Below are 17712 nucleotides of genomic sequence, written 5' to 3' on the forward strand. Positions count from 1 at the left end.
AAGGAAACAATAGAATTGTGATTTTTGCAGGTTTTAAGAATACTAAGTTTAAAATTTGGGCTTTTTTTGGTTTAAAAATATGTAAGTTTTTCTGCTTCTATTAATGCAGGTTTTTTTGGTGGTTTTTTTTTTTTCCCCTCAATGTTAGACAATCCAATGGCAGACCAAAGGATGGACATATCTTCTACAATTAGTGACTTTATGTCACCAGACCCTGCTGACTTGATCTCCAGTTCCCTTAGCACTTCAGGAATGGATTGTAATAGGAAAAGAAAGGGAAGCTCTACCGATTATCAGTAAGTTGGATTTCTCTTGGTTTAAGACTGCTAAAAAGAGGTTGTAATACAACAATACAGTGGGGGAGACGATAGAAGTACTTATAGCAATTTTAAAATAACCTTTTCTTGACAACCTGTCGTAAAGGTTTTAATAAAGAAAAAAGCTACTATGCACTAAGAGGAAAGTTCATTATTTAATAATAAAAATAAAGCCTTCATCTCGGTGCAGCTAGAATTGAGGGCTATCAAATGGGGTAAGGCTGAGGAAAGAAACCTTTGGCTGATGAGGGAGGAAAAAAAATAATACTCATGAAATGTACAATGTGGAGGTTGATTATATTGACCATTTACATAGGAAATAGAATGTCTGACTAGTGGGAGGGAAGATAATAAATTCATTAAAAAGCAGAAGCGAAACTGGAAATAGTTCCTTTTCTTCACTTATTTTTTGCCTTTTTGGTCACTTCCTATCAGTGTGCTGCCAGCCTTTGCCTGATGAAGCTATTTTGGTCTCCCAGTTGAATATGAATCTGAGTAGTCTCTGGTTTGCAGCAGTAGATCTGCCTTTCATTTAATCAACTGATTTAATCTTGTGTTGATCCTTGACTGTAAGCTATTACTCCCGACAAAATAAAAACTTGGCTGCTTCTGAATCAGTGGTAGAATGTGGTTTTGTTTCAAGAAAGCTGCTTCTCTTTAAGGCGAGCTTGCTAATAACAAGTGCTCAGAAGCACTGTCCAAGCCATAGCTTCTCTCTTGCGGCAGGTGTTTGAAATAGAAAGAAATCACACCAACTCTGCTTTAGAGTAGTAAAGGTTGTGATAAAGTTTGTCAGATTTCCAAACCTTTCTGCACTAAGTACTCCAAGACCAACCTACTTAACTCTAAGTCACTGTGCAAACCTCATGTATTGTAACTTTGCAAAGTCTAGTGGCAGGGTAACTTCTGAATGGGTCCCATCCATTATTAATACAGCTATGTAGTCAATTTTTATGTAACTTAGCACAATTTTATCATTGTGGGCCTTTGGATTGTCAGCAGCTCTTTTTAGAGGGAGGAGTAGAATTTTTAATCCACACTGAGCATGAATTAAGAATTAGGTTCCCTGTGCATAGGACTTCTTTTTAGGAGAACTTATGCGCAAAACGTTAAGTACTGTTTCAAGACCACAAACATGCGGCATACATACCTTCTCTAATATGCATTTAGTCTTCCTGAAAAGTACATGACTCACTCTAGTTGAATTGACTACTACAAAATTCAGTGAACAGCCTCAATCTTACCAACTTCCTCTTCTCTAGAAAGGATTTCTCCATCTTTATTCTTCTGGGTAGGAAGCATTGCTCAAGTCCTCTTTTCCAAAAGACAGCTTGCTCTTGTAAGTTACAATTCTGCCCTTTAGATTGTGTGTGCATTTTATTAAATATGTGAAAACACTGTTTCCTTGAATCCTAAGTAAAATAAGTTTACAACAGCTGTCATCAACCACAGTTCATGTTGTGTTGCAAAGGAAATGGTGGCTAGTAAATATTCCTATTTTAAAATAGAACTTAAGGTAGACTTCCTTGATCCCTCCTTCTATATGTATGTATCAGTAAATGTTGTTAGGAAATGCTACTGTTCAGCTTTTGCTGCCTGTTAACAATTTATTTTTTACATAAATTGTCTGAGTGTCCAGTTGTACACTTCATTTAACACTGAAGTCAGGGAATAAGGAAGGAAGAACCTGGCTGTTTTAGTGTGGTTCTTCATTCACCTCTCAAGTACAAGCAAGCATATTGATCAGCTGTGCTTTCAGCTCTCCACACCAGCTTCTTCTCAATTCTTTCTCCTGCCAGTCCTCCAGGAAAATTCCTGTCCAACCTATTGCTGTCACTTCAGCAAAGGTTGTCTGTTCTCCACTAGTTTTAGTCAAATGCTGGAATCCAAGACTTCCTGCACAGGTCTATAAACACTTAATTTATTTTCTTGGGAGTAGTGTTTTCAGTTGAAATAATATATGATAAGGAAACAAACTATCCTGAAGCATTTGTAACTTACCTTGTACCTCTTTTAGATTTTGCTTTCTGGGTTTTTCTAAGGCTAAAATGAATTTTGTCACAACAAACATCCTGTAGCTAAAGGTGGCTTCGCAAGCGGAAAACTGATGCCTTGTTTCTAAGTCCTGTTCTAGACCTGCATGCTATTTCTTTGTGAGCATCAGAAGTGCTTTGAGCCGTTGACTAAGACAGTAACTCAAATGTGCAAATTGAGAGATGAAGAAAACCTTTAGCGTTTTCAAACTTCTTTTAAAAACTAATCACAAAGATAATTGATTTAAAACTGCAATGAATAATATATGCAAGACTACCATGTTTATTTTTAAGAAGGCTAATGTCTGATGTTGAACAGGAATAACTGGTATGTTAAGGGCTAATATGAGAAGATTTTTCATAAGGGTCTTATAAAATGTAGCCTTTTAACATGTTAAAGCTCAGTGGTATTTCAGATCACTTTACAGTCTTGAAGTGATGCCAGCAGTTAGCTTGCATGTAGAAATTCTGTTTAATTTCCTTATGATATGATAAAGTCTGTATAAAGTTCAGAATTAAGACTTTAGTACTGACTAAAAGAAAACGTTCACCTGTCCTGCTGGGCAGAATCAAAACCTGAGAAACTTGGGATACATTTTAAATTTTTTTTTTATTTCTGGCCTTAGAGTCCTCTGAAATCCCATTTACCTAACCACAAGGGCAACACACATAAGGCACAGATGTTTCATTTCTGAAGACGAAACAATATCTCAATGATTTGCATAACATAATTTAAGTTGGTTGTTTTACTAGTTTTTCACATTAAGTGTAATGAACTATGCTCTCTCTTCTTAAAAAGCAGAATTATTCTTTCAGAAAGTAGATTAGTTTGAACAAGCTTGTCTCCTTAGAATACGTTCACTGCTATTGTCTTGTTTTCATTGTGCTTTTCATTTCAAATAGAATATAAATTAGCTTGAGAATTTCAACAGAAAATGTAAGACGATATTCTTATTTCCTATATATGGTGTACTTTATTTTTCTTTCTTTTTCAGACTTGATGGCTTTCCTTTCGAGTAAGTATAAATATTTTAATAATTGGTTTCACTTGAAAAAGGTGCCCGGTGTTTTTCCTTGCCTTTCCCTTCCCTTTACATAAAATTTGTAGGTAAAAATTAAACCAGAATTAGCCAGGCTTAAGAGTGTCCTTTTAAGCACAGTTGTACAGATTTATATATATCAGCATTCTCTTCCTAATTCTGTTGTCTAACAGTGCTGTAGTCTTAGGCATTCAACTTTTCTCACCAGATACGGCTGAAAACTTACGCTTTCCTCTCCTTCTTATTTCTGTACATCTGGTTACAATATTACAATGTAATAAGGGGGATCCTTTTTATTCTTCATGCCTCCTTCCTTTATCTTTTTTTTTTTTTTCATGTTGAGACAAAAGTAAGCCATGTTATCTACACTGAAAGTTGTCCTAATTTAAAATGTCCCTGGTTAGTTTCATGCAGTCTCTCATTCTGTCCATGCATTTGGCCATTTCCAGTGGTTCGTTGGTCTAGATTATTATCGTCCTCTACCCCAAAATCAACTACCATAAGGCAAACTAATGTGTAGAACTCACAGGCATCTGCACAAAGTAATTCAGGGCAATTTGTGTATTTTGTGCTAGGCACTTTGGTAACTGCCTCTGGTCGAACTTTTAACTACAGTAAATGCAGGTTAGTAGCCCTATTTCTGGTGAACAATATCTGCTTTGATACGTCCTTTTTTTTTTTTTTCCCCCCCTCTAGTTAACTGAAAAACATTTTTATAACAGATGATGTCTTTGAACTGCAGCATGTTTTACTGTCAAACACATCAAACTGTGCCATTTTGTTAGCTCCAAAGGAGAGACAACTAATTTAAGAAAATGTTTTAATATTACAAAAAACACACAACTTTTTTAGTCCTTCCAGGTTCTCACTTTTATATTCTTATTTTTGTATTTAGGATTTAAAGATGACAGGAATACTTTATTCTAATTTTATGACAGTTTGATAACAGTTTTGCTAATCCTGCTTAATTTGTGATATATTGCTTTATTCTGTTTCTGCAGGGAAGGTATGGATACAGATAAAGACGACCAACATGGAAGGTACTGTTGATAGAGTCACTAAAACATCAGTTCCACAGTACTGATACAGGATCCTGTGTGTAGATACCTGTTTTCAGTGTCACTGTGGGCAGGTGTCCCAAATTGTTTCTTTGCTGAGACAAAGCCTTTTAAGATTGTTGAACAAATTAAAACAAACAAAAAAAAATGAACACTTTGAGACAGTGTTATAAATAATTATATTTTCTGAAGAAAGGTTAAATATTCAAAGTTTTAAAAAAATTATTTTAATGAGGATCAGTAGATAAGATGCATTAAAAGAATTGTTTTCAGTGTTTTCAACACTAACTTTGTGATACCATTTCTTAACAGATTGGAGTATACAGACCAACAAGGCAGAATAAAAAATGCAAGGTAATACTCTAAACAAATATATTGAAAACAATCGATCTCTTGCCTTTTGCCATATATGAAATATTTGCATGTATTTCTTGTCCTAAAAATTTTTTTTTGTAGCTTTGACCTTCTCTTATTTTTCCATATTTTTGCACTGTTAACATTTTTCATGTATAAACTGCATATAGGTTTGTGAAAATGCTAACTTGGTAGGTAACTTGGTTTTAGTCACTTCTGTTTACTGTTAATACTGAAATTGAAGCCTTTATATGTTTCTGATAATGTTACTTTCTTAATCTTGTTTCTTTCAAATTCAATAGTGGGTTGTAAAAGTGTTAACAGTGACTCTTTAATATGGGAAAATACAAAGCAAAAAGAAAATAAGTGTTTATCATCATTTTCCTGGTTAGTTAGAGTTTAGTTCAGAGGTACGTCAAATACCTCAAATGGAAAGCTGTAGGATGAGTAGAAGTCTTAGATTGCCACAGCAAAAGGTAGTTTTAAATACTTAGTACATTCATATAGTATACTGATTACAAATTCTTAATTGAATGCTTTATTCAATATTTATATACACTGGAATTTGCTTATCTGTGACCTTTATGATTCCAGTTACGTTTCAGTGTACGTGCTAAGAAAAAAATGTTGTACAGCAGTAGAAATCTCTAGATAGTTTTGTACTGTTCAGTGGATTGTTTCAGAACTGAGGATTCAGTGTACTTTATGGCCAACATTATATGTGTTTTCTGGTAAATTGGCACCGTGTGCTGCAGCCTTGCCTATAACTGTTACTCACCCAATTAATGAACATAAAATGTCTGAAGAATTCTGTATGTGGATGTCCTTTTTTCACGAGGATCAGAGGGTAACTTAATTATCAGGAGGAGGTTATTTTTGTGGTTTTATTATACTGGATTTAGGGATTTTTTTAATGTGATTTATTTTCTCATGCTTTTCTGTTTTTCCTCACCACCTTACTTATTTAGGGAGGCTCATAGTCAAATTGAAAAAAGGCGTAGAGATAAAATGAACAGTTTTATAGATGAACTGGCATCTTTGGTACCAACGTGCAACGCGATGTCTCGAAAGCTAGATAAACTCACTGTATTGAGAATGGCTGTCCAGCATATGAAAACACTACGTGGTAAGTTGCTTGGGAGTGGAGGGGGGGGACAGGACTGGAGGAAGATGGCAAAATGGGGTTTCCCCAAAGCCACACACTTTCTCTCTTTCTTACCCTTTTGCCAAAAAGGAGTAAGTTAATACATTTTGGGAGGACTTCTCCCCTTTTCTTAGCATTTGATGCTGCGTGTTCATTTATAGTTTAGTGGTTCATGGTCCAGTATCTTGATTGGACTGGGAAGTTTGTGGGTGAGAAAAGAGTGCTTTTCCATCCTCTGACCTGATTGATCACCATCACTAGATTCAACAAAAGCAAGGCAGCTGAGGCGTGTGGGGACAGGGAACAAAGGGCTTAAGTGGCAGTGGACAGTTGAATGTTGTGTAGCACTGAGCAGCGCTCTTAAGCAGGCAATGTGCAAAACTCATTGGATAGAGAGGTTAGACTTTAGGTGTAAGATTCCTACAGGACTTCTGAGGTTTTGTGTTCGTACCTTTAGCTCTGTGTGAAAGAATGGAGAGTACTTTGAAAATTCACTTTTAGTCTTTTTAACCAGTTTCTGTTACAAGCACCTGAAGGGAAACGTGGGTTTGGAAGAGTTGGGGTTGTTGCAAATTTCTGTATATCCTAAAGCTTCGCGTGAGAGTGAATCAGTGCTTGGGTACAATCGGTGATGATGGTGAAAGCTTAAGCCTTCAAGAAATGTGCCCCTGAGAAAAGATAGCTATGCAACTAATTTAAAGAAAGAGTCACTGGTGAGTTTCTAGGAGACCTGGTGTCTTCCAATCGTATTTATCCTAGTATTTTTGAAAGGTTTAACTTTTTCTGCCACTGTCATTTGATTAGGTTAGTACTTCATAGCACTTCAGTGGTTATTAATTTGACTCTTTTTTGTCTTTATGAAGGGAACAGAATGAGAAGAATTACTCTTCAATAAATAGCTGCCTCCATTTGTTGCTAATTTTTGGCTTTTGGCATTGTGAGATGTCATTGTAATGTTGTTTTTTTGTCTTTGGCATGGAATGAGAGAACTGATTTGTAAATTCCTAACTGACAATCTGTTTACATGACCTTGTCATGTTTTACTAAGTTATAAAGAGAAGAAATAGTTTGAAGGTTTTTATGCTTTAATCTGTTGGTTTTAATTTCTAATTCTGAGAATAGACTATAAATCAAGCACAGCATTTGGGTTAAAAAATATGTCGAGGAACACTTTTTGTATCTCAGAAGGCACAGTAATTTGCATTACTGTGTAATGCAGTGTTTGTGTTTTAGCAAAAAAGCTTCATCCTTTTTTGAGTTAATACCAAGAGAGCTCACGTTGGTAGTAAAACAAAACCAAAAAGCAACTTTCATTTTAAAGAACACCTGCAATGAATAACAGTGTAAGAAGGAGCCAAAGGAAAATTGCCATTTAAGTGTGTATTAAGTTTGTGATACGGGGATTGTTTGTTTTCTTTAGGTGCTACAAACCCATATACAGAAGCAAACTATAAGCCTGCTTTTCTATCAGATGATGAATTAAAACATCTTATTCTCAGGGTACGTTTCAGCTTTTAATTAAGAGATATTAATGGCTGTGAATATAACTTTCCCAAAGCAAAACACCAGTATTTTTCTGCCTTGTATCTCAGCGTAAGTATGTTCTGATTATGGCAGATAATGTAGAAATCTGCAAGACTATTGCATAAAGTCAATGGGTTTTAACAATGACTAGCGTCTCTTAATTTAAGCAGAAAGGTTTAAGAGGGTGGTCTGAGGAAACTTTGATGGTAACCATCAGAATCTTCAGTTATTTCACGGAATGAACCAAAATTACATAAATTGTTTTCTTGCAGTCTTTCTGCCATGGGCTACCTTAACATGATCTTCAGCATACAATGATATAACGAACGCTTTTTTTTGAGGTCACTGATGTAACATGACTTAGTATGTTTGGCTGCTTGCTGTGTACTTCTTTTATAGTGTGGAGAGTACAAATCACTTGTCAATGGTTAAGCTCTTCTAGTAGCTTGTGAAATTTGTGAAGCATTGCAGTGTCCAGGTGCAGTATATGCAGAATTTAATTTCTGCAGCATTGTGACTTGAAAGCTATAAAATTAGGGGCCTAATCCTTCATGCTTGTATGTGACTGAAAGAGTACTATTGAAATGGGAATTACTTGCCTACAGGCACATAAATAAATATCCAGGTTATGTTTGGTTTCTAAAAGAGGAACTATGGAATAAATACAGTTAAAATAATATTTTAATTTGAAGGCATTATTAAACATAATCATAATATTATTGGACAAGACATGGATTCTTTCTTCCCATACAAGTGACTTTAAATTCTGGGCATGATGCCCAGAATGATGCCAAAAATGTTTGCTGATGCAAATAAAACCTTTATTGTAATTTCATATCTTGCTTGTTGACTCAGTTATCTCTAAATGTTAAGACAGCTGTCCTAGTGTAGAAATCCTACTGTATACAAAGTGTTTTAAAATGTTATAATGATGCAATGAGGATGTATAACTTACTAATTTACCCCCCCCCCCAATTAGGCAGCAGATGGATTTCTTTTTGTTGTGGGCTGTGACAGAGGGAAGATACTGTTTGTTTCAGAATCTGTCTTCAAGATCCTCAACTACAGTCAGGTATTCTTTTCCATTTTAAGTGATGTTAGGCCTTAAAAGATTTAAAAGTGGTTTTTTTATGATTATGTGTTTATATGGAGGGGTATTTATATGATTAGTCTGTCTTGAAAGCTGAGATTTGTTGCAAAGAAAGAGCTTTTCTCTGCTGTGTCATTAGAGAAGATTGTTTCTGGTTTCCATTCAAACTGAGGAGGTGAAAAGGAACTAACTTTACTTCACTGATGATTGCATTCTGATCAGGGATTTACCCTCAGGCTTATAAAAGCGTTATCTAATTGGGAGTGTAAGCAAATATTGAAAAATCAGTCTAAGGTTCTTCCAATAGCTTCACCTGAGGTTTTTCCGCTTAGTTTTCTTTCTGTCTGTTCTGGTTTTGCTAGCATACTTACTAATGGAAACTGGGAAGCAATTATACCACAGCCAGGTTTTTAATATATGCTTAATATGAGGCTTAACTTATATTCTTCATTCTTTCTGTCATCTGTCCTCCTTACCAAATTTAAAAACTGTATTAGCTTCGAAAGTTTTCCTTAGCCAGTCTTTAGTTAGGTATATACTAAATACCTAGTCATCATGTAAATATTGAAAGAGAACATTTGCAATTATGATTTTTTCCTTCAAATGTGTAGCATATGAAGTGAGACTGAAGATAAACCAGAATATTTGGTGGTGGTGGATTAAGCATGCTATTTCTGCAAAACTCTTAGTGAAAAGAATGAAATAAATTGCTATGTCATGTAGTCATAACTTAAAAATATACAGAGAAAACATATCTTCCATTAAATCCTGGATCTCAGATGTTTGATGTTCCTTGGTTAGACCTGTATGTAAAAGGGTTGTTTATAATGGATGCTAAAATTGATAAAATATACTGAACAAATATCTTAATTTTTGACTGAATATTCAATCTCTACAGAATGATTTGATTGGTCAAAGTTTATTTGATTACCTTCATCCTAAAGATATTGCCAAAGTGAAGGAGCAGCTCTCTTCTTCTGATACTGCGCCACGAGAAAGGCTTATAGATGCAAAAAGTAAGTATCACCACCTTTTTCAAGTGTCATGTAGCCTGAATATTTGTCTACTATCGGAAGTGTGTGTGTGGGGTGCTGTTTGGATTGTGTGTCATGCCAAAGAAGTTTTAGCCTAAAGAAAAAAAAAAAAACAAACAGATACCTGAATGTAGAAGCTAGTAGGTTTGGCGTGTGCTGCAGTATAGATGCATTAGTTTAACTGGCTTCACCTGTGAGGTATCCTCTCTTTTTCCAGGCATCAAAGGATTAATTTTTCCCATTGAAGCATTTGTTCTAATCTGTCGTTCTCAATGGTCAGAAAACACTAAAGATAACCAAAATAATACTGAGTTGTCAGTCAAGATAGAGGAATTTATTTATTACTGCCACTTCCATCAATGACCTAACCTTTCTCTTACAAGGTTTTTAACCTGCTCCTTGGAATCATTTCCTGCTATGTCTCTTAGCTCTATTCTGCTTTGGTGTTTTAAAGTAGTTCTGTTATCTGTGCTGCTTTTGAAGTGAGTGGGTGTTTAATTCACTCTCATAACAGGAGTCTGCATTGCTTAAGTAGAAGATTCTATCTTACAACTGCAGATTTCCAGGTCATTAAGTCTTATGCTTGTCAGGACCAGAAGTCTCTAGGATCTCATCTCAAAGAAGCCACCAGCTCAACTTCAGAAACCGAAGCTGAGAGAGATTGTTCCAGGGCAGTGAGCCTAGAGGCTCCAGCTGGATCAACTGAAGTTTTTCTGGCTCTTGGTTTTGTCTGGTTGTCAAGCATGTATATCCAGTGCTAGCTCCTTTTTTTTGTATGCCTCTGACAAAGTTACGGCAAAAATAAATACTATGAATTACAGTCTTCCCATCTGCTATGATAGACTGATTGGTAGAATTTCAAGAACTCATATTCTTAAGAGTACTAGCATGTATGTATGTATTTTTATGTTGGCATGAGTGGCTCGGGCACAGCTTGTACTCTCACCACTGAGGCGCAGTTTAGAGTGCATGTGGTGCAGGATAGTCTGACCTCCTTGAGGTGACCTCACTCAATTCTAATTTTAAGGGAGGCACACTTTACGCTAAAACATCGGCATTGTTGTTTTCCTCAAGTTAAAAGCCTACAGGGCCCTAGAAGTTTTTGTACATGTTTATAGCTGTTTGTTTATACATATCCCCATGCAGAAATGGTTGAAGTGGATAGCAAGCTGTGGAAAAGTTGATATGTGATTTAAATCCTCCATCAGCTCTTGGAGCACTGTCCCCTGGAGCTCCCGCTGCATCACTGGCGTTGCTGATACCTGTGCTCCTGATGCATGCCAGGCATCTTCCTGGAGGTCTGGTTGTACTAGCTCTCTGCTGTTGGCTCCCAGAGTTGATGTGTGTTTTGGTACTGTGTTTCTCCAGTTACTTCCACAGAAAAGAATCTAAGAATCTCCTGCAAGAATATGGTAAAGGTCAGGACTTACTGTTAGGGCATGTTCATATGCATTTATTTCTTTGAGGCTAGAGACTTCTTACACATAACTGAATATCTTGGGGATTTGCAGTCCCTGTGTAGGTCACTGCTACCTTTTTTCCCCCCTTTCATCAGAACAATGAAAAAGTCTGATGTTTAGGAGCACACCAGTTGAGGTGGACCTGGAATGTCACTGGGCCTCTTCTGCTGTGTGCATGCATATGTGCTCTCTGGGTGGGTGTTGTGATAGGAAAGTCTTTCAGTCTGAAGGGTCATGAGCCTACTGAGTGACTATATGTATGAAGTACTGCTCTGGTTATGGGTAAATAATCTCTGTCTATTTTTAATTGGTTGGTGTTCAAAGAAATCACAACATTTATTGCAAAACTTGTGTGGATTTTTACAATCTTTTGCTAATCTTTGCATTTAGAACCCTGTGTTCTCAAGCTTGTGTCAATGTTTTCACACTAGAAAGTGTAATCAGAAATTCTCATGTTGATGTGGTCAGTTGAGTCCTGCACATACTCACATGAAAAACTCCAAAATAGGGCTTCTGCTTCTGAAGAAGAATATAAAAGGACTTCTGTGCAAGTCCTAGCAAAGTTGAAAGATCGTACAGTTGGGTTGTATGTAATTATTTGTATGGTTAACTTTTTACCTGACAAAGAAGGGTTCCTCACTTCCTGTGTTTGCTACAGCTGGACTCCCAGTTAAAACTGATATAACACCTGGGCCATCGCGACTATGTTCTGGAGCAAGACGGTCCTTTTTTTGTAGGATGAAGTGCAATAGACCTTCAGTGAAAGTAGAAGACAAGGATTTTCCTTCAACCTGTTCAAAGAAGAAAGGTAACAATTATGCATTTTATTACCAAATGTAATGGCTGTCAGACTTTTTTTTAATACAGTTGCTCATTTGCAGTGGTTATGGTTAACTTTTTTTTTTTTACATTATTGAACACTGACAATGTTTCTTATTAAGATACTGAACTATGTCTAGGTCTGTTACTTCTTTATACTTCCCCGCCCTCCCCCGCTCCCAGTAGCTCTGTAGCAGCATATAAAGCCAAATTCTCCTCTCTGCTTTCTTGAAATTTTTGCAGGCGGTTTGTGCTAATAGTTCTGGTGTGGTTATTGCATCTTCTTCAGACATTGCTCATGTGACATTCAATCTTGACCTTCTAGCCAATGTCTCCAACAAAGGGGAGCTGTTACCCATTCTATTTTTCTGCCCCATATTTGACAAGTGATATTTGGATGGATATCCAACTTAAAAAATGAGTTTATTCTGAGTTCATCTGTGGTTTTGGTACATCCTAAGTACTGGAAACGTAGCATTTCTACACCAGAAGTATTTGGTCATAACATTATCAAAGTTGGTAATATTTTTTTTCCTCTGCAGGGTATTATTCTAGACATGTTGGAGTATATATTTAGTCCAAATTTGAAAATTTCTTCTTTGAGTACTTTGGATAATACATTTGGTATTAGTTAGTGGAAAGTGTCAACTAGAGAACAGAAGGCAACTTCAGTGTTTTGTCTCTGGATGTGACAGCTGCCCCAAGTACTTCCTGCTAGGTTCAGACACAGCTTCAACCTTGGATCGTTCTTTAGTGCTCATCCCTGAGGAAACCAGTTTGTGCAGTTAGGTATAAGCCTTTTACTCTGCCTCTTTATGAAAGTCGTCTTCCTTGCAGTTATATTCCTCAGCACTGAGCAGGCTTAAGAGTTCTCCTTTCAGATACCGACTGTATTACTTGTCAGTGTGAATCTTCATCCTTACCCCTATGTACAGCTATCCCCTGTGCACCCCAAACAGTGTATATTCTGCCAAACAAATTGTGCCAGTTTTTTGTAGGAGCCTCATGTTAAGTTGAAAAAGGCATTTTATTTATTAATATACTAATTTCTTCAAACAGTCCTTTAGATTATCTGCATCCTTTGAAATAATAAAATGTGATGCAATTTCTACTCAAAGATTATCAAAAGCAACCTTGGTCTGAACTATGTGGTGTTTCAGTATAAACAGTGGTTTTGCAGAGATAAGTTGTTTATTGAACTATCTCAGATTAGCTGCATTGAAGCAGGAGTGCTGAAAAATCCCTTAGTGAACAGTATCCCAAATTTCCTGGGTAAAAGAGGAGATGCATTATTAGCAGAACTGAGATGACGTTCTCCAAAGCAATATCCGTGACCTAACTGCTTTTTTGTGTGTTTTTTTTTTTCTTTTTTTTTTTTTTTTTTTTACAGCAGACCGCAAAAGCTTTTGCACTATTCATAGTACAGGATATTTAAAAAGCTGGCCGCCAACAAAAATGGGACTAGATGAAGATAATGAACCGGATAATGAGGGTTGTAATTTAAGCTGTCTTGTTGCAATTGGACGGCTGCATCCTCATGTAGTACCACAGCCAGTCAACGGTGAGATCAGGGTGAAACCTACAGAATATGTTTCTCGACATGCAATAGATGGGAAATTTGTTTTTGTAGATCAGAGGTAAGAATACTTGTAATAACTTCCACGATAAGTCACTGTCCAACGCTGCTTTACTGACAGCTTTACTTAAAGCAGTGTAAATACTATTGAAAAAAGGAATGACTGTTCTTTTCAGCTTTTTACTAAATCCTGACTGCAAGTTATTTTGGTTTTTGAGACCCAGCTCAAAGCTATTACTGTGTATTTATTCAGTATTACTGATTAAATTTAAAACAAACAAACAAAAATCCTCCAAAAAAATGGCTTACTATACAGAATAATCCAGGGATAATTTCTGCCCATTTGTTAAGGGAATGTATATATGTAATCCTCAGAAGAATATGCTGTCCTATTTTTAAACTGGACTTTGTAATTACTACCTCCTTGTTGTTTGAAAACTGTTGCAAACACTACATAGTTAAGTTATTGCACAGGCTGCATTAGGCTTTGATAGCGTATACATTTATTTAACTATATACTTGGACGTATTCTGCTGGATTAATACTTCTGTATGTGATCTTTTGTATTTGTAAGAGAGAAGGCTTTTCATAAGCTTTACTTCTTGGAAAAGGTTTGAGAACTTGTACCAATGTGATATCTTCTTTCAAACATCCATTTTATTTATTATCTAAAAGGCTAATTCTTATCTTTTTCTAAAGAAATTGCTTGGATTTTCTTAAGTAGCAGAGACACATGACCTGGGTCTTCCTTCAAAATAACTGGCATCGTCAAGGGAAAAAGGATGGTCGAAGGATGTTAATGCGGGGGTTATGCTGGGTTGGTTGAAGAGGGCTTGTTTGTTTCCCTGCTGTGTCAAGACAGGTTGAGAGTGCCTAGATGAGGCTGTTTCAGGTTGCCTGTGGCTGAGGCTCAGTTGCTTACAATGTAAAAAAAGCCCAGGTTCCAAACTCTGCCAGAATCTGCCTGCTGGAATTTGTTTCAGGGGTGTGTCTGGTGTGTCTAGTGTGTCAGCTGATTTTTAGTGGACTTTGAAAGGAAATAGAGCTGATAGTCTTGAGAGGAAGTGCAGTAAGGAGAGTCTCTTTTTTAATGTTATCTATCTGGCTGAGGTGGTTGGGTTTTTTGGTTTTGGGGTTTTTGGTGTGTGGTGGTGTGGGTTTTTGTTTCGGGTTTTTTTTTGGTTGGGTTGTTTGTTTTTTGTTTTTAATTTGATAGAAAGCTTTTTGAAATACCAGCTCTTCTGCAGCAGTGCTTAAGAGCTGGTGGTCACTCTGGGAACTATGAGAGCATTTGTAGCCTTTCTGTTGCTCAGAAAGCGTGCCATTCTGTCATGCCAAAGTATGGTAGTTTATGAGAGAGAGTTGGGGTTGTTCAGCCTAGAGAAGAGGTGGCTTCGGGGAGACCTTATTGCAGCTTATCAGTACTTAAAGGGGGCTTATAAAAAAGATGGCGGCAAACTCTTTAGCAGGGCCTGTTGCGACAGGACAAGGGGGAATGGCTTTAAACTAAAGGGGCGTAGATTTAGACTAGATGTAAGGAAGAAATTTTTGATGCTGAGGGTGGTGAAGCACTGGCACAGGTTGCCCAGAGAGGTGGTGGATGCCCCATCCCTGGAAACATTCAAGGTCAGGTTGGACGGGGCTCTGAGCAACCTGATCTAGTTGAAGATGTCCCTGTTCATTGCAGGGGGGGTGGACTAGATGACCTTTCCAGGTCGCTTCCAACCCAAACTATTCTATGATTCTATGAACGAGTTTTATTTTCAAAAGATCAGATGTATTCCCCTGATGGATAATTTTGAAGTATTTCTAAAATAGTAGGACTCCGAAAATGTTGACCCGTTGGATTTAAACACAATGCTCTTATTTAATTGTTTTCCAGCTGTTGTTTAGAGACCTTGGAATGTGTATACTACTTCAAAGAGCTTTTTGAAAGGGAATTTTTGAGAAGTAAGCCTCATCTATAGGCTTCAACTTGGCATCCTATGATCCGTGCTTCCACTGGAGAATGTTTAGACACCTGTAAAAGTTGAAAACTACTAATTTATTTCTACGTTGGGTTGTTTTTTTTTCCATATAGACTTGCATGGTTGCTTTGCCATTTGCCCAAGGGAATCTAGGAAAGAAGCACTTCTTAAACTCTCTGTGGCCCTAACTTTTTGTCCTTAGGGGTTGCATGGCCCCTGGAGAAGAACTGCTATAGATTAGGTATTAACTAGCTGGGCTACCACAGAGAACTACTTAACAGTTCACTGTCAAAATGGCAGGCTGCACTGAACAGAGATTTAAAGAGAACCATCCCACCTCTTACTTTCTCAATACTTTTAATGACTCTGGACGGTGAATTTGAGAGTAAGGTTAAGTTTATTATATAGGCAGATGACATCATATACAGCTTCAGAATTCAGAGTTGCCTTGTTAAGTTGGAGAAGCAAGCTAAGGAAAAATAAAGGATGAGATTCAAGAAGGGCAAGAACAATTTCCTTCCTTGCTTAATAGAATATGGTCAGATCTTGAATTCATTAAGTCTTTTGACATCTGCTGTAATTTGGTGCATCTTCTTTCCAAAAAGCCTGTTTATCCTGCTATGAAAGTAAATTTAAAGGGCTGGATAAGTCGCTTACTGATTCCCATATTGGTTTTTACCCATCTATGTCAGGTTTCCCACCACTGCGGTGCTGTTAAAAGGCTTGGTTACTTCAGTTCTTGGAAAGGTACTGGAATAACATTTACTTGGTTCCTGGCTCTTCCTTTTTAAAGATAGACTCTACATTTTGCTGCTTTTGTGGTTCTCAACAGGCTCTGAGATAACTCATCAAAGCAGTCTTGGAGCTGGCAGCAGATTAAGTGTCCGGGATAAGATTCACCAGACAAAAGCCAGTTTGAAAAGTTCTCTCGTGAATACTTCTAATGTTTCCTTCTCCAAGGCTGAGGTCTTAGAGCTCCCTGTCAATGAGGACTTCAGGTGTAAGCCTCCTGGTTGGTGCTGAATGCTTTTAGTGTGTGTGTGGAAAATACAAAAATGCCTTGCATTTAAATAGTGGTTTTTGTCAGTGGCACTTCATTTTTTTTTTTGTGCTTCAGTGCTTTTCCTGCTGTTCTTATTCGCAGTTATTAATATGTACTAATTTCTATATTTTATAATACTTCATTTGGGCTTTTTTGAGGTTGCAGAAGAGGTGATGGACCTACCTAGGTTTGTTCCTTATTACCCTTCCTATTTAATTTGCATTGGAATAGTTTGGAATTGTGACCCTTATACTGATTTCTTCAAGGAAAGAAATCATTTTTCCTTCAGTAGATTTTCTTCGAAGAAATATACAAAATTAAAGTTCACTGTAGTTCACTAGTTTTGTTTGCTCTCTGTTCTTCTAGTGAGGATCTCAGACTCTTACCCTGGAGTCATTCAACCATGTTACTTTCTATCCTGATGTTCTTCGGCAGTTTCTCTAGGGCTTCTGCCGGTTTGATTCTAACAATGTTCTTCTGTCTTCTAAATTAAATGGTGTGCATTTCAGGGTCTTCCTGGATGGCTTCTCTTGCTTTGTTCCTATCTCAACCGTTTGTTCCTTCACTGGGAAGTCTTAGAATGATTTCCCAGGTGTTGGCTGTGTTCTGTGCACCACGGTAGCAGTAATGTACTGTCTCTCCCTGATACCCTCAAAAGTCTGTCTTATGTTATCTTCTGGGGGCTGGAGGCAAGCGTACACATCCCTAATGTACAAGATGACAGCAATTCTCCCCTGCCCCCCTCTCCCCCATCTGTTATTTTTCATCTTGATATTCTGGGTTAGATGAGTTGTTGTGCTTTAACCCCAGCTGGCAACTAAGCACCACACAGCCGCTCACTCACTCCCCCCCGATGGGATCGGGGAGAGAGTCGAAGAGTAAAAGTGAGAAAACTCGTGGGTTGATATAAAGACAGTTTAATAGGTAAAGCAAAAGCCACGCACGCGAGCAAAGCAAAACAAGGAATTCATCCACCACTTCCCATGGGCAGGCAGGTGTTCAGCCATCTCCAGGAAAGCAGGGCTCCCTCACGCATAACGGTTACTTGGGAAGACAAACGCCACCACTCCAAACGTCCCCCCCCTTCCTTCTTCTTTCCCCAGCTTTATATACTGAGCATGACGTTTTATGGTGTGGAATATCCCTTTGGTCAGTTGGGGTCAGCTGTCCTGGCTGTGCCCCCTCCCAGCTTCTTGTGCACCCCCAGCCTGCTCGCTGGTGGGGGTGTGTGAGAGGCAGAAAAGGCCTTGACTC

At 37.5% G+C, this 17712-nt stretch overlaps 1 protein-coding gene across 1 annotated transcript in view; it reads left to right on the forward strand.

The window, feature by feature from the left end:
* The window catches only part of ARNTL (aryl hydrocarbon receptor nuclear translocator-like), a 55459-nt gene that overhangs the window by 28308 nt on the left and 9439 nt on the right, over positions 1-17712 (forward strand). The window contains exons 3-12 of the mRNA XM_009334484.1: positions 149-296; positions 3346-3366; positions 4392-4430; positions 4761-4802; positions 5771-5928; positions 7367-7446; positions 8450-8542; positions 9459-9576; positions 11713-11862; positions 13264-13510. Of these exons, the coding sequence (XP_009332759.1) occupies positions 157-296; positions 3346-3366; positions 4392-4430; positions 4761-4802; positions 5771-5928; positions 7367-7446; positions 8450-8542; positions 9459-9576; positions 11713-11862; positions 13264-13510 (1088 nt within the window). The 5' untranslated portion in view covers positions 149-156. The remainder of the gene's footprint in view (positions 1-148; positions 297-3345; positions 3367-4391; positions 4431-4760; positions 4803-5770; positions 5929-7366; positions 7447-8449; positions 8543-9458; positions 9577-11712; positions 11863-13263; positions 13511-17712) is intronic.

The sequence above is a fragment of the Pygoscelis adeliae genome, unplaced genomic scaffold (assembly GCF_000699105.1).
Source record: "Pygoscelis adeliae isolate BGI_AS28 unplaced genomic scaffold, ASM69910v1 Scaffold171, whole genome shotgun sequence".
Lineage (NCBI taxonomy): Eukaryota > Metazoa > Chordata > Aves > Sphenisciformes > Spheniscidae > Pygoscelis > Pygoscelis adeliae.